Source organism: Salvia hispanica, chromosome 1 (genome assembly GCF_023119035.1).
Source record: "Salvia hispanica cultivar TCC Black 2014 chromosome 1, UniMelb_Shisp_WGS_1.0, whole genome shotgun sequence".
NCBI classification, from domain to species: domain Eukaryota; kingdom Viridiplantae; phylum Streptophyta; class Magnoliopsida; order Lamiales; family Lamiaceae; genus Salvia; species Salvia hispanica.
In genome coordinates, this window is record NC_062965.1 from 51962677 (window position 1) to 51979584 (window position 16908).

At 37.6% G+C, this 16908-nt stretch overlaps 4 protein-coding genes across 5 annotated transcripts; all 4 read right to left on the bottom strand.

Annotated features, from left to right (window-relative positions):
- Positions 1-2332: 2332 nt before the first annotated feature.
- On the bottom strand, positions 2333-4492 carry LOC125200500 (putative late blight resistance protein homolog R1A-4). The gene has a single exon (XM_048098137.1). The coding sequence runs from the start codon at positions 4490-4492 to the stop codon at positions 2333-2335; it is 2160 nt and encodes a 719-aa protein (XP_047954094.1).
- Positions 4493-5307: 815 nt separating this feature from the next.
- Positions 5308-7833, bottom strand: LOC125202262 (putative pentatricopeptide repeat-containing protein At5g47460). Of its 2 annotated transcripts, none has more exons than XM_048100629.1 (2): positions 5708-7833; positions 5308-5474 (listed from the first exon to the last, which is right to left on the bottom strand). In XM_048100629.1, the coding sequence occupies exon 1, from the start codon at positions 7810-7812 to the stop codon at positions 6259-6261; it is 1554 nt and encodes a 517-aa protein (XP_047956586.1). In that variant the 5' UTR covers positions 7813-7833; the 3' UTR covers positions 5308-5474; positions 5708-6258. The 2 variants fall into 2 exon arrangements, with proteins under 2 accessions (XP_047956586.1, XP_047956587.1); XM_048100630.1 differs by lacking the exon at positions 5308-5474 and adding an exon at positions 5484-5625.
- A 188-nt stretch (positions 7834-8021) lies between these two features.
- On the bottom strand, positions 8022-10949 carry LOC125202630 (putative late blight resistance protein homolog R1A-3). Its single transcript, XM_048101073.1, has 2 exons — positions 9742-10949; positions 8022-8099 (listed from the first exon to the last, which is right to left on the bottom strand). Exons 1-2 carry the CDS (start codon positions 10900-10902, stop codon positions 8022-8024), a joined length of 1239 nt encoding a protein of 412 aa, XP_047957030.1. The 5' UTR covers positions 10903-10949.
- Positions 10950-12773: 1824 nt separating this feature from the next.
- Positions 12774-16199, bottom strand: LOC125218187 (putative disease resistance protein At1g50180). Its single transcript, XM_048119815.1, has 3 exons — positions 16174-16199; positions 13304-15955; positions 12774-13009 (listed from the first exon to the last, which is right to left on the bottom strand). Exon 2 carries the CDS (start codon positions 15946-15948, stop codon positions 14902-14904), a length of 1047 nt encoding a protein of 348 aa, XP_047975772.1. The 5' UTR covers positions 15949-15955; positions 16174-16199; the 3' UTR covers positions 12774-13009; positions 13304-14901.
- Positions 16200-16908: the final 709 nt, after the last annotated feature.

Consider the following 16908-nt stretch of genomic DNA (forward strand, 5'->3'; position numbering starts at 1 on the left):
GAGACATTCACAAAGTAATGGAATTCAATATAAACATGGAATGCTGAGGTAAATAGACAATCAACAGATATATAAACAAAAAACAAGTCTCTGCTCTAACAAATTTAGGTATATGAACTCAGTGACAAATCCAACAAAAGCAACCAAGCTATAACCCTCAATTTAGCTTCAAATAGCAATCACCAATCAATGTAGGGAGAAGTAAAAGGAAATACTTAAATAAAATTGAAGCTTTAGAATTTACTGTTTTATAGCTTCAAAACTCCTCTGTGAAATTGTATCTACTGCAAATATAAGGGCAATAATCGATCTTTAGTTGGAATTTGGGAATGGATAGAACAAGTAAATTCTAGGCTATTACAATTTCAAATTTGTCATCAGATATAACAAAATAACATCAACTAAGTCAATATACAATCAAAACAAATTGAAAATCATGCATAAAGCAAGCAATGTTTTAACAGAAATTCAAGCTGACAATAGTTTTGGTTTACAAACATAGTTCAACATTCTGGTTTCATAATTCTCAACAAAATCCAAACAAATCACTATACTTGAATTCTGGAAACAACATGGAACACACTTGAAAAGAAGGGATAATGCGACATCTGAAGCCTTTTGTTCTCTCATTTGCCTGTAAAACAATGAAAGGATATTGGATGTGAGACTATGTATAAGCAAAAACATGTCAAGTGTAAATCACTAGCACATGCATTTGAGATACAAAAGAAATGAATAAAAAAAAAAGTGAGAAGGCTAACCTGTTAATTTGTAGCAGTATCGCAGGCTTAGATGCTTAAGCCAAGGGAGGTTTATTTTGGGAAGATAAAGTTTTACTCCCTCCGTCCCGGATAATTCGACTCACTTTGACCGGGCACGGATTTTAAGAAATGTAATGAAAAATGAGTTGAAAAAGTTAGTGGAATGTGAGTCCTACTTTCATATATTAGTTTTATAATAAAATGTGAATAAGAATAAGTTAGTTGAATATGAGGTCCACTTAGGAGTGAGCATTCGGGTTTCGGTTCGGTTTTTTTGCCAAAACCGAACCGAACCGAAAAACCGAATTTTGTTGAAAACAAAAACCGAACCGAAAAACCGAAAACCGAACTACAAAAACCGAACAAAACTGCAAAACCGAAATTCTATAAGATTTTTAAAAACCTAAAAAAGCTAAAACCAAAAAAAATTAGAAAAACTAATTATCATCCACAAAGAACAACCAAAATCTTAATACAAAAAATTTAAATTCATTATTAACTAATCTAATCAAAATGGGTAAACAATAAACTCATCAACAATAATTTTTCCACAATTTCAACAACACAAAAATAGTAAATCTGGAGTTGCGTCGCCTGCGTAGATGGCCGGATGGCGGATGCTACCGGTGACGGCGTGAAGTTGAAGACGTAGGTGGAGGGGCGCCGGCGTGGAGACCGGAGGCGACGGGCTAGACTCTGGACTGGAGCACGGCTGGAGGATGGAGGCGACGGGGTGGAGTGGAGAAGAGATGGAGGCGATGTGACGGAGAGAAGAGATGGAGAGAAATTAGGGTGGAGAATCAGAATCTGATTCTGTAGAGGAGGCGGAAAGAATGGAGAAAAATTAGGGTTTGAGATTTTAAGTATATATAGTATAATATAATATATATTAAAATGAAATTCGGTTTTTCGGTTTTTCGGGTATTTTTTTATTCCGAACCGAAAAACCGAAATTTTAAAATTTTAAAACCGAATCGAACCGAAAAACCGAAAAAACCGAACCGAATTTTAAATTTTCGGTTTGGTTTGGTTCGGATATTCGGTTTTCGGTTTTTTGCTCACCCCTAGGTCCACTACAAAAAATGGTAAAAGTGAAATGAGTCAAATTATCTGGGACGGACCGAATGGAATATTGGGTCAAATTATCTGGGACGGAGGGAGTATTAGTTTTAAATGAAACGTGGGTTGAATGAATTGACATACATAACTTTTAGTTAATTTTTTAATTTTAAATTAGTTTTAGAGTGGTCCATTTAAGGGCGGATGAACTAAAATGAAAAAACGGGACTCCTATTGCTATTAACCTAATGTGCTGATTGAGACCACTGGGCCAAAGGGTGATATTTAAAATTAGGCGGGCCAGCCCAAATTTCGGTCGTCTCGGGTTTAGAGTATAGGCTAGCCTGAGTGCCCTATGATATAATCCAACATAAAATCATGTAATGCTTTTAACAGAATATCAATATAATGTACGTAAAATGTCAATTACTAGTATTAATGTGAATTGATCAAAAGTTAGTTATAACTAATTTTCTAAAAGCATCCATAGACTTTAAATGATTATAACCATCTCAATGACGAAATGCAAAGAGAGATTCTGGTAATTTCTCCACAGATGCGTAAACTAAGGGATTGCAGTCTACTAATTCAATTGTAGGTCTGACCATTGAGGAATCACGCATCCAATCAAGATGTTTTAATTTGTAGCAATGTCGTATGCTCAGGAGCTTAAGCCTTGGGAGGCTTCCATGTTGAGCTCTCAATTGCACCAAATCGCTGTCTTCAATTACAAGTGTCTCAAGTTTCAAAAAACAGCTCGATTCTATGTCCCACTTTGGGCCTCGAAAGGCATAATGTTCTATCCCGAGGATAATAAGATTTGGTAGCACAGAACCAATGTCGTTCATGTACTGCCAAGGATACCCTAAACCACTCAACTTCAATATAGTAAGACTTGATGGGAACATTGAAAGAGGAACCATAGTCTCCCACTTCATATCCGGTTGATCTACAGCATATGAAAGACACGTCAAATTCTGGAGTTCCTCTGAGATATTAGCCAAGCCACTCAATGAGTTGCTATCATCATCTTCATCATAAGGCTTCCTCACCGTAGAAATGTATAGACACCTTAAATTCGGAATTCTTTTCAGAATTTCTCTAGTGCAACTCTTTGTACCCACGCCTGAAATAAAATAGACTTTGTCCAAAATAGCATTAGAATTAGAATTGGGGGTTGGCAGGTCCCTTCCCTTGACATTAATAACCTGTAGGTTTTGCATGTCCCATATTTCCATTGGCATATATGGCAGAACTCCGCGCTTTATAATGTGCACATATGGATGGATAATCAAGAATTGAAGGTGTAAAAGGTTGGATATGGAAACAGGGAGCTCTTTGTTGCAAGTTAGGGAAAGATACTTTAGACAAACTAGTTTTAGAATTTCGGGTGGGATCTGATAAAATCGGACCATAAAAGCATGTAGTACCCTGAGAGACTTAAAATCAATGACATGTACCGGCACTGGATAAGGGTGAAAAGGACCATAACAGAGGAGAGAATGAACAGTGGATGGACAATCACTTTTTATTGAATCATACACTTCTTTGATGGCAAATAAAGTGTTGGAATGGACACACAACCGACGCTGACCTTTCAAATCTTCATTGCAACTTTGTAAAACATGCAAAAACTTGATTCTACTAGCTTCTTTCCTACACAAGTGCTGCCAACAAGAATGCACACGGAAATCTCCATTTGAAAACCAAGAAAATCGTTCAGGATTCCACAGAAGAAGATTGAAATATTTAGCAAGCACCTCCAGGCAACGAGACACAACTTGTTCAAACCCATTCTCTTTCAAATTTTGTGTTCCATGTGGTTCAAGAAACCCTTCAGCACTTATACAACAAATGAGGTTGATGTGTAGTAAAAGATTACGATATGGGGGGAAAGCTCCCAGATAGAGAAATAACATTTTCAAATATTGAGGTGAGTATTCGTAGCTTGAGTGAAGTACCTCTGCAATTTGATCATATGCATCCACGAAGATTGAATTATGTTGTGTTTCAGCTACCTCAGTCCAATATTTGAGGATACCTCCTTGGTACCTCTCACTGGCTTTCCTTAGGAGAGTTGCAACTGTTACTATCATGAGTGGAAGACCTTCACATTTTTGTGCAATCTTTTCTCCCAATTCCTCAAGGTAAGGTGGGAAACCTTTTTCACCAAACACCTTCTCACCAAGTAATGTCTTACTTTCTTCTTTATTCAACAAGTGTACTTCATAAGAAATTGGGGAATTTTGAATTCTTAGCCTGCTTGTAAGCAAAATTTGCACATTCTCTATTCTCAAGCTATCCATTAATTGTGTGTCCCATTTCCATACATCATCCAACACAATCAGACATTTCTTATCCTTGAGTCTCTCTTTCAAGAGTCCAAGTAATTTCTTGTAGTCATCGTCGTCTCTTTGGGTAAGCATTTGGTGGTGAGTGTTGGGATCCACTTGAGCTAGAATGCATCGTAATGTTTCATTAGATTCACATTTTCTGCCCACTTTGACCCATGCTCGAAGCTCGAAATGAATCTGAATGGATGGATCGTCAAATACTTTCTTAACAAGAGCTGTCTTTCCAACCCCTGCCATCCCTGTAACTAACAACCGGTTCCCTCTATCATTGATCAAATAATCCTTGACTCGTTCATATTCATCAGATAATCCAACCATCTTTGAGTTGATTCCACCAAAATCAATTCTTGAGGAAAGAGGTTCACCTTCTTCTTCAGGCATATTCATCCATTTCGTACCCGGCCTCCATCACCGCCACCCTCTCGATGAAGCAATCAACGCTCTGTTGCAGACTCTGCATATCTACTAAGAAAGACAAGCGATCTCTCTCACCTCCAGACGAGCTTTCGAGATGCGGAAGAATCTGATCGGTGTAGTGGGACTCTAATAAATCTTCGAATTCCCATATGGCCTCTTTGATTTGTTCGTCCAAATCATTCACCTTGGTCCTGATCTTACTGCAGCTCGTCTCATCCAACTTTAGTAGAACTTTTTGCAACCTACACATAGCATCATAGGCGGATTGTAAGATCTGTGGAGAGGGAGGAATCAGCGAGATGCGAGACGATTGTAGAAGACTCTCAATGGTATTCTTGAGAGAAACTGCAGCACCATAAGCCGCCATCTCCCAATTGAGAATGGAAATTGAGAATGGAAACTGAGAATGGTATTACTTTAAAGTTGGTTATGGGAATTCTGCAATTGTATTCTGACAAACGACAATAGGTTGAAATTTGTTAGTATATATATATATTGCATCTCGACATATTTCATTGGTCTACAAAGCCAGCTTTGATTATGCTCAATTATTGAAGCTATCAACAAGACGGCAATGGTAAAAGACATTTAAGCAAGATGTGGAAATAATACTATTCAATTGAATGGAGTATATTTTTGTTTTACTCCATAAGAGATTAAACCACCAAAAAACAATGTACTAAGCATATATTTCTTCTAAACAATTTATTTATAACTGAAGAGTTAGGTGAAAAACAAAGTGAAAATCATGCACAAATACAGTTCAACATTTAGGTTTCATAATCCTCAACAAAATCCAACAAGTAATTATCCTTCGATTTTTAAACAGCATGGTAATTCAACTGCATTGTTGGGATAACGCAGCGTTTGACCTCTCGTTTGCCTGCAAACCAATAAATGAGCACATGACATGAGTGTTCATAAATATTCCAAACATGTTTCGTGATTTAAGCTTATGGTTGATGTCTTTGGTCTTGTTTTTGATGTCCAAGAAGATATGTGAAAACAGCAGTCAACAACCTAAAGAGCATATCCTAGAATGAATATGACACAAGCATTTTAGTTAAGTAAGAAATGAATTTACGCGATTTGTGGAATTGGAGTAGGAAGGCTAACCTGTTAACCAAGCTGAGAGTCCAGCTACGAATTCTCTTCTAAAAAAGAAGAGTCGCAAAGAACTGTGAAGAGAGATTCTGGTCTTAATTGTTTGGCAGAAATGACAGCTTTGGGATTGTACTCAACTAATTCAATTGTAGACATAGTGACCATTGAGGAATCACGCGTCCAATCGAGTTGTTGTAATCTGTAGCAATGCCGTATGCTTAGGAACTCAAGCATTGGGAGGCTTCCATGTTGAGCTCTCCATCGCACCAAATCGGTGTCTCAAGTTTCGGAAAACACCCTAATTTTATATCCCACTCTGGGCCTCTAAAGGCATACTGTTCTAACTTGAGATCCTCAAGATTTGGTAGCAGTGAACAAATGTCATTCATGTGCTTCCATATACACCCAAATTCTTAATAATTTTAAATTAGAGAATCTTTTGATAATTTCTCTATTGCAACTCTTTGCAGTCACACCAAAAAGACATGAAAGTTTGTCCAATCTAATCTCAAAGGGAAACATAAATCGAAGTGAGATATGTATGACATGAACCCTATTTACCTCTACTCTTGAAGCTCAATCCAACTACAACCAGCTTCTTTCCTCACCTCTATCTCCTTCATCGCCCTCCTCACCCTCGCCGCCCCATCCCAATCCCCGCTACGTGCATACACATTCGACAAGCTCACGTACACAAACTCATTATGCCCCTCGAGCTCCACCAGCTTCCCGGCTGCAACCTCAGCAACCCGAACATCCCCACAGCTCACACAAGCACCAAGCAACGCCTTCCAAACCATCCCACAAGATCCGAACCCAAGTTCACCAATCATCCCCTCAGCACCCCTTACATCCCCTTCTTGCCCCATCACCTTTATCATCAAACAACAATGCTCCGGCGTAGGATCAACCCTATACTCAATCCTCATCATGTCAAAGTAGCCCCTCATGATGTCTAAACGGACCCCACCATGCCAGCACGCAGACAGAACATTGAGGAAGGTGATCTCGTCCGGCTTCAAGCCTTTCGCTCCTTTCAACTCCTCAAAAAGCTCAAACACCTTCCCCGTGTCACCATTGTGCGCATAGCCTGATAACAACGCATTCCAAGTGACTAAGTTCTTCTCTGGGAGGGACTCAAACAACCACTCCGCCTCCTTCACCGCCCCACACTTGAAGTACATGTCAATGAGCGAGCTCCCCACCACGACATGCTCATCAAAACCACTCTTCAACGTGCAGCAATGGGTCAAACTACCCAATGTGAGTGAAGACAATCCAGCAACGCTACTAAGAACACTCGAAAACGAGAACTCATCCATACGAACACCACACGAGTGCATCTTGGAGAAAAACCTCACGGCGTCTCTGCCTCTTCCCCTGTTTGCATACCCTGTTATGATCGCGTTCCAAGAAGACGAGTTCGGGTTTGGCATTGTTGAAAGCAGAGATATAGCATCTTCCACCACTCCATACTTCGCGACACCATCTATTAGCTCATTGTACGAGATGGTGTCGGGATTAGGCATTCGACTAAAAACAGCAAACGCCTCATCAAGTGCCCCGTTTCTAGCATTTGCAGCAAGAACAGAGTTCCATGATATAACATCCTTGTCAGCCATTTCTCCGAAAACCTTCATCGCGTCGGAAACGTAGCCGCATTTCCCATACATATCAATCAAGCAATTAGCCACAAACACGCTGCATTCAGCACCATATTTCACAATCTTGGAATGCAAAGATTTCCCATCTTTCACTCTATTCAGTTGGCCACAAGCACACAAAGCCGTGGTGAACGAATACGAATCGGCAACAAGATTTGATTTTTCCAGCTGAGAAAACAATTTTAACGCTCGATGAAACTTACCAGAATGAACATACCCCGAAATCAAAGAGTTCCAAGAAACCAGAGTTGGTTCAGGAATTTCGTCGAACACATAATGGGCGTCGTGAACGAGCTCGAACTTGACGTAGAAATTTATCAGAGATGTGGAGACGAATACGTTGGAGATGAACCCAGATTTGAGAACTTGCAAATGAAGCTGTTGGCCGTGGGAGAAACGGCGTTTACTGATACAATCGCGGATAACATGAACAAGATTGTAGGCATTCGGCATTCGGATAATCGAGCCCTTTGCAAGAATAGCAGCAGAATATCTGCTAATTTTGCTGTTGCCAACTGCCAAGTGGGGAAGGTGATGAAGTAATTAATATAAAGAAAATTATAATCGTCAGAATATAAGTATGTTAAATGTTTACTCCACGTTGCAAGAAAATGAAAATTTTCAACTAATACTAAAAAAAGGACAAATTGTCAAAAAAATAATCAGAAAACAACATAGCAATACAATTGATCAAGTGAAGGGATACTACGGCATCTGACCCATTTTGCTCTCTCATTTGCCTGAAAACAAAAAAAATGAACATATATATGATGTGAGTACAGATACATATAATACATCAAAAAAAATAAGAAAAGTACCAATAAAATTTAACAAAACATGTCCACTTTAAATCATAAGAACATGTTACTTGAAGAAAGAAATGAAGGCTAACCTGTTGACAGGTTGAGAATCTAGCAGCGATTTCTCATCACAAATAAGAAGAGTAGTAACGAAATGTAAAGAGAGATTCCGGCAATTTTAAGGCAGAAGCGAAAACCAAGGGATTGCAGTCTACTAATTCAATTGTAGGTGTGACCATTGAGGAATCACGCATCCAATCGAGTTGTTTTAATTTGTAGCAATGTCGTAGGCTTAGGAGCTTAAGCCTTGGAAGACATCCATGTTGAGCCCTCCATCGCACCAAATCAGTATCTTCAATTACAAGTGTCTCAAGTTTCCAAAAACATCCTGATTCTATATTCCATTCTAGGCCTCGAAAAGCATAGTGTTCTAACTTGAGGTTCATAAGATTTGGTAGTAGCGAACCAATGTCATTCATGTGCTTCCATGGACACCCTATGCCACTCATAACCAATTCTGTCAAATTTGATGGGAAAGTTGTAAGAGGAATCATAAATTCATACTTCATCTCAGGGTTCACTACCATATAAGAAAATACTTTCAAATTCTGGAGTTCTTCTGAGATGTAACCCAAACCACTCAATGGATTGCTATCATCTTCATCGTCATAAGGCTTCAATTCCAGCACAATTCCTAATGTCCTTAAATTAGAGATTCTCTTGAGAATTTCGCTAGTGCAACTCTTCACGCTCACACCAAAAAGAAATGAGAGTTTTTTTAGAGTAGCATCAGAATTAGGGGGTGGTGGTAGGTCTCTTAGCATGATATCAATATGTTGTAGCTCTTGCATGTCCCATATTTCCACCGGCATATATGACAAAGCTCCACGCTTTTTAATGTTTATAGATGGATGGATATTCAAGAATTGAAGTTGAAAAAGATTGGATATGGAAGCGGGGAGGTCTTTGTTGCAGGTTAGGGCAAGATATTTTAAACAAACTAATTTCATAATTTCAAGTGGGATATGATAAAATCGGACCTTAACAGCTCTAACACTCTTAGCAACTTGAAATCCATGTGATGTATTGGTATCGGATATTGGTGGTTGGGACCATGACAAAGGAGAGAACGGGCAGTGGTTGCACAGTCACTTTTTATTGAATCACACACTTCTTTGAAAGCAAATAAAGTGTTGCAATGGGAACACAACCGACGTTGATCTTTCACAACACCTTCTACGACTTCTTCCCAACTTTCTAAAACATGCAAAAACTTGATCTTACTAGCTTCTTTCTTGCACAAGTGTTGCCAGCAAGAATGCACGCGAAACTTGTTTTTTGAAAACCAAGAATGTTGTATTGGTTCATATAGAATAAGATGATACCAGTCAGCAAGCTTTAATGTGCAATTAAACATATAATCTTCCAAATTTGGTGATCCCATCGGTTCAAGAAACCCCTCAGCAGTCAATAGATAGAAGAGGTACGACAATCCGATATCCATATATGGAGGGAAAGCTCCCATATATAGAAAAAACATTTTTATATCTTGAGGTAAGTAGTCATAACTTGGAAAAAGTACCTCATATATCTGCTCATATGCATCCACGAAGATTGGATTGTGTTGCTTCTCGACTACTTCAGTCCAGCATTCTGTGGTCTTGTCTTCTTCAGACAGAAGCTCTGCAACCGTGACTATCATAAGTGGAAGACCTTCACATTTTAGTGCAATCTTCTTTCCCAATTCCTCAAGGTGAAAAGGGAAACCATTTTCACCGAACACCTTCTCACCAAGTAATTTCTTACTTTCTTCTACATCCAACAAGCGTACTTTTACAAACGAAAATAGATCAATTCCCAGCCTGCTCGTGAGCAAGATCTGAACATTCTCTTGTGGCACGTTATCCATTACCCGTATGAGATGTTTTATGTCCCATACATCATCTAAGACAACGAGACATTTCTTATCCTTCAATCTCTCCTCCAAGAGTCCACCTAATGCCTCATCATCAACATCCTCTCCTTCGGAAAGCATTTGCTCACGAGTGCTGGGATCCACTTGAGCCAGAATGCATCGTAGTAGTTCATTGGATTCACATCTTCTCCCCACTTTGACCCATGCTCGAAGCTCGAAATGTCTCTGAATCAATGGATCATCAAATACTTTCTTCGCAAGGGTTGTCTTTCCAACACCTGCCATCCCAACAAGCGATAACCAAATCCCTTTATCTTCTGCAAGAAGATCATCTTTGACTTGCACAAATTGATCAGATAATCCAACCATCTCCGAGTTGATTCCACAAAAATCAATTCTCGAGGAAATAGGTTCGCCTTCTTCTTCAGGCATATTCAACAGTTCATCATTGTACTCCACCTCCATCGCGGCCAACCTCTCCACTAAGCAATCAAGACTCTGTTGCAGACTCTGCAGATCTACAGAGAAAGGGAAGTGATCTCTCTCGCTTTCGATTTGAGGAAGAATCTGATCATAGAAATGAGATTCGAGTAAATCTTCGAATTCCCATATTTCCTCTTTGATCCGTTCATCCAAAGCATTCACCTTCGTCCTGATCTTGCTGTACCCGGTCCCCTCCAATTTTAGGAAAGCTGTCTGGACGCCCAACATGGCCTTGAAAGCCGATATTAAGATTTGTGGAGAAGGAGGAACTAGCGAAACGCGAGACGATAGTAGAATAGACTTGATCGTATTCCTCAGAGAAATCGAAGCACCATAAGCCGCCATCACCCAATTCAAATGTGAATTATGAAACACAACAGTAGAGAGTTAATTAGTGGTGGTGAAGAGGGAGGAGTTGGTTCAATTGCAAATGATCTAAGTGTTAAAATGAGAAATGGTTTAACTATGATTTTTGTCTTTCTCTCGACAGTGTCAGCGCAAAGCATGTATCAAAGGTTATTATAGCATTAAATTGTATTGATCGGATAAACCATTGGCATTACTTTTGCCACTCAATTGAATATTTCGAAATCAAAGCTGACTAAGTCACTGTATTAGTTTATATTTCTGGGTTCAAATTTCAATTGTTCATAAAAATAATAGTCCCTCTGACTCAACTAATTAAGGTGGGTCGTATTTCTTTTCTGAATGTTAAACTATGTTTAAGTCATTTTTTTTGGCAAAATATAAGTTTTTTTTCTGTTTTATTTTATCTTTATTTAGCTCATTTAACATAAATTTTTAATTTTAATGTCCAAAAAAAATATCTCAACTTAATTGAGACGGAGGGAATAAGTAGTCATTTTGTCCCATCATTTAGGCCATTAATCGAAAATGTCCACCGTTAAGTAATTTCCATTCAGTACCTATCATTTCATTTTCGGAAATATCCTTACTTTCAGCGATTAGAATCTACGCGAAATCTGAAATTACATGTCAATAACCCAAATTTCACGTTGATTGCCCGAAATTATACCCCACATCTATTAGTCAATTGACTTGTAAGAAATTTTTTCTAAAAAAATGGTACCTAATTATAATTTCCTAAATGCTTAGATATTTTGGATAAAACTCTTAAACGGTGAGATAAAATAGGCCATTACCCTCTCTATTTGAAACTAAAATAGAACCATACCTGCTAATTTTTAAGCCAGCTAAAAGTAATTTAAGCCAGCTGCTTCTGAAGTACGAGTATTATTTTTAAATTGAAGAGAAACGAGTATTTTAATTAAGTATAAATTTTTTTTATGCATAGTTGTTGAAGATATGATCGAACTTTGTGTCAATTTTTACGTCTTTTCTTACAAAATTATTGGTTCTAGCATAAATTATTATTAGTAGAATTCGTTTAGTTTTTGGGCTTGGGCCTTAGGCCATTTATTATTTGGTTGGTTGATGCTATGTTTTGTTGTTGGGCTTCGGCCATAAATTATTTGTCAAAGCTAAATATACGACACTCGATCGTTTCCCTGAACATGACTGATACCATCTGCGGTCCCTATTCTTTAAAAATATTATTAGACGTCCCTGAACATTGATATAATATCACTGAAATGACTTTTTGCATTTTTTATATCAAATACCATATAGGCTACATCGATTACTTATGCCTTTTTCATGAGATGAAGAACCATTATTTTAGTTCATTCATTTCTCTTCAAGTATGTGTCATGACGAGCAATTATTTGTCATATATTTTGACAACTCCTCTTGTAGGAATACAACATAAATAAATGAACAAAGTATAGCCGAAGTGGTGGTTCTCTCTCACATGAAAAAGAACACAAATAAATAGCTCTTATAGCCTTGGACATTTTGGTCTAAAAAATCTTATTAAGTGAAAAAGTCCTTTCATCTATACTAAATCAATGTCCAAACATTGTTTGGTGACATTTTTAAAGAGTAGGGATAGCAGATGGATTAATGCAATGTCAGGACAAAAAATATACACTTTCTTTAAAAATGATACATGGATGTCCATGAACTCTTGGGCAACGAGAATGGAAACTGCGAGCAACAAGTACATAGTTTTTCTTCAATACATCAAAGCCAAAGGCATTTATTTACATCCAATTCCAACATACAATAGATGAACAAATATGATGTACAAATCATTGATTATCCAAACAATAAGAAACGCATCAACTGATTCAACATAATATGAAAACAAAGATGAAAATCATTCATAAAGGGAAACGGTTATATGTAATCCTTGAATTAGGGAAAAATACATGCATTGTTTTCACACAAACCAAACTGTTTCGACATTCAACTTTCATAATTCTCAACAAAATCAAACAAATCATTCTCCTTAGATTCAGAAAAACAACATGGTATTACAATTAAAATGATGGGATGATGCGGAACTGACCCCTTCTGCTCTCTCATTTGCCTGAAAATGATATATATTAAAACATGTTACTGTATTTGATTTACACAACTATCATACACAAGCAAATATATGGTTGATATATTTGGTCTCGCATTGGGTATGAACCCAAAGAAAAAAAGTCACTTGTTTTAGATAACAAAAATAGCAGCCAACATCCTAATAGGGGTACTAAAATAAAATATGACAAACACACATTCAGTTTAAATCACAAACACAAGCACAAGCATGTTAGTTAAGAAATAAATAAAGAAATTGATGTGGTTTGTGCAAATTAAAAGAAGTAGAAATGCTAACCTGTTAACCGAGTTCGAGATATCTAGATGCTGACTTCTCATCACAAATAAGAACAGTAGCATCGAGATTTTAGGAGAGATTCCGGTATCTTCGCCACAGAAGTAATAACTAAGGGATGGCAATCCACTATTTCAATTGTAGGTGTAACCATTGAGGAATCAAGCATCCAATCGAGATGTTTTAATTTGTAGCAATGTCGTAAGCTTAGGAGCTCAAGCCTTGGGAGGCTTCCATTTTGAGCTCTCCATTGCACCAAATCAGCGTCATCAATTATAAGTGTCTCAAGTTTCAAAAAACACCCCGATTCTATATCCCACTCTGGACCTCGAAAGGCATACTGTTTTAAATCGAGCTTTATAAGATTTGGTAGCAATGAACCAATCTTATTCATGTACTCCCATAGACACCCTGTGCCACTCAAGCCCAATATTCTCAAACTCGATGGGAACATTGAAAGAGGAACGATACACTTATAGTACTTCATATCAGGGTTCAATACAGAATATGAAAGTAACCTCAAATTATGAAGTTCTTTTGAGATATAACCCAAGCCATTCAGTAGGTCACTATCATCCTCATCAACATAATGCTTCAATTCCATCTCAATTCCTAAACGCCTTAAATTAGGGATTCTTTTGAGAATTTCTCTAGTGCAGCTCTTTGCGCTTACACCAGAGAGAAATGAGAGTTTGTCCAGAGTAGCATTAGAATTAGGGGTTGGTAGGTCTCTTCCGCTGATAAAAATACATTGTAAATCTTGCATGCCCCATATTTGCCCGGGCATATATGACTGACATCCAAGCTTTTTAATATTCATATGTTGTTGGATTAACAAGAATTGAAGGTGAAAAAGGTTGGATATGGAATCAGGGATCTCTTGGTTGCAAGTCAAGGCAAGATAGTTTAGACACACTAGTTTCATAATTTCAAATGGGATCTGATAAAATCGGACTGCATAAGCATCTAGTACCTTGAGCAACTTAAAATTCATGGCATGTATTGGCACTGGATATTGGTGGTGAAGACCAAAACAGAGGAGGGACCGGGCAGTAGATGAACAATCATTTTTTATTAACTCATACACTTGTTTGAAGGCAAATAAAGAGTTGCAATGGGCACACAACCGACGCTGGTCCTTTATAACATCATCGCAACTTTGTAATACATGCAAAAACTTGATCTTACTAGCTTCTTTCCTACACACGTGCTGCCAACACGAATGCACGCGACACACTTGTGATGAAAACCAAGAGCTAGTGTTGTAATCGTAAAGAACAAGATAGTACAAGTTACAAAGATCCCTCCAGACTTTGACAGTAAATTCATCCCAAATTTGTTTGCCAAGCAGTTCAACAAACCCCTCAGCACTCAAAAGTTGGAAGAGTTTTTCTCGCTGTATATCACTATATGGAGGGAAAGCTCCAAAATAGACAAATATCATTTTTAAGTACTGAGGTAAGTATTCATAGCTTGGAAAAAATACCTCTGATATTTGATTGTATGCTTCCACAAATACAGAACTTTTTTTTTTCCCGCTATCTCAGTCCAGTATTCTGATGTCTTGTCTTCTTTAGATAGGAGCTCTGCAACGGTGACTATCATAAGTGGAAGACCTTCACATTTTTTTGCAATCTTCTCTCCCAATTTCTCAAGGTGAGGAGGGAAACCCTTTCACCAAATACCTTCTCACCAAGTAATTTCTTACTTTCTTCAAAAGTCAACAAGCGTACTACTTGAAGTGTAGATTGTTCATTTGCTATCCTGCTTGTAAGCAAGATTTGGACATTCTTTTTCGGCAAGTTATCCATTGCTCGTGTGTCCCATTCCCATATGTCATCCAACACAATGAGACATTTCTTATGCTCCAGTCTCTCTTCCAAGGCTCCAACTAATTTTTGCTCGTCATCATCGTCTCTTTGGCTAAGCATTTGGTAGTGAGTATTAGGATCCACTTGAGCCAGAATGCTTCGTAATATTTCATTGAATTCACATTTTCTGCCCACTTTGACCCATGCACGAAGCTCGAAATGTGCCTGGATAGATGGATCATCAAACACTTTCTTAGCCAGAGTCGTCTTTCCAACCCCTGCCATCCCAACGATCGATAACAAATTCTCATCTCCTGAAAGAACAAAATTCCTGGCTCGTTCAAATTGATCAGATAATCCAACCATCTTTGAGTTGATTCCGCTAGAATCAATTCTAGAGGAAATAGGTTCGCCTTCTTCTTCAGGCATATTCTCCACTTCGAAAACATACTCCTCCTCCATTTCCATCAGCCTCGTAACGAAGCAATCAAGACTATGTAGCAGACTACGCAGATCTACAAAGAAGCAGAGTTGATCACTCTCACATACCAATGAGCTTTCGAGCTGTGGAAGAATTTGATCATAGATGAGAGATTCTAACAAATCTTCGAATTCCCATATGGCCTGTTTGATTCGTTCATCTACAGCGTTCACCTTCGTCCTGATCTTGCTGTAGCTGGTGTACTCCAATTTTAGCAAAACTGTCTGGATGTCGCATACGGCTTTGTAGGTGAATACTAATATATCTGCAGACGGAGGAACCAGCAAAAAGCGAGACGAGTTTAGAATACGCTGCAACGTATTCCTAAGGGAAGTTGCTGCAGCATAAGCCGCCATCACCCGACTGAAATATGAATCATCAAACACATCAAATCAAGTGTTAAAATGAAAATGTTTTAACTATTGTATGATGATAGTTAAGGAAACTCCAATTGTAGCTTCAAAATGAATATGGTTTAACTATGATTCTTGCCTTCTTTCTACAAAGTCAGCGCTTCGTTTGTATCAAAGGTGATTAAATTAAATTGTATTGATCAGAGAAGTTAATGGCATTAATCTTACCAAACAATTGAATTTTTCAAATGTGACTAATTCGCTGGCTACTACTTCTGATAAGTGGTCATATTATTATATGTCTTGGCTCATCGAATTTCATTTTATATAATTATATTAAAATTCTTACGTACCTACTCCATTATTGAAGCCAGCAATTAGTTAGCAATATAAAAAAAATTTCAAGCCAGCTGTGGAAATAATAATTTTTAACTCAAAGAAATTATCTATCATTCACGGAGATGAATAAATACCTAGATTTCTATACTTGTTTTATCTCAATATATGTCCTTTTTAAGGGATTCGACTAAACTATTACTTATATTTTCTAATGAGCAGAAGAGAATATTAATTCACCTATTAATATCCTCTTTTTAAATGCAATATTCATCATAAATTTATTGAATTAGATAAATGAAATTCGACCGGAAAATCATTGATATATAGTGCCAACTTAAATAAATCACTACAAAAAACTTGTTGTTTACTGACAGAATTATCCGTCACTAAACACTGAAATTTCTTCACCTAACAATTTAGTGACAGACTAAATTTTGACAAATCCGTTAATAAAATAAATTTGTCAAAAAAACTTTTAGTGACGGCATAGTCTGTCACTAAAGTTACTAATTCACCCAATGAAGGAAAACAAATGCGGTGCTTTGCATTGGTGACAGAGTAATCTATCAGTAATTAGTGACTAACATTTTTCAATCATTTATCGTCACTAGTTGATGAACTATC

Coding starts and splice junctions, on each gene's coding strand:
- LOC125218187 (XM_048119815.1), bottom strand. CDS start 15,948: ATGGCGGCTTATGCTGCAGCAACTTCCCTTAGGAATACGTTGCAGCGT.
- LOC125202262 (XM_048100629.1), bottom strand. CDS start 7,812: ATGCCGAATGCCTACAATCTTGTTCATGTTATCCGCGATTGTATCAGT.
- LOC125200500 (XM_048098137.1), bottom strand. CDS start 4,492: ATGGTTGGATTATCTGATGAATATGAACGAGTCAAGGATTATTTGATC.
- LOC125202630 (XM_048101073.1), bottom strand. CDS start 10,902: ATGGCGGCTTATGGTGCTTCGATTTCTCTGAGGAATACGATCAAGTCT. Junction 8,100..9,741: donor CATATGAGCAGATATATGAG/GTACTTTTTCCA, acceptor TTTTGTTTTCAG/GCAAATGAGAGAGCAAAATG.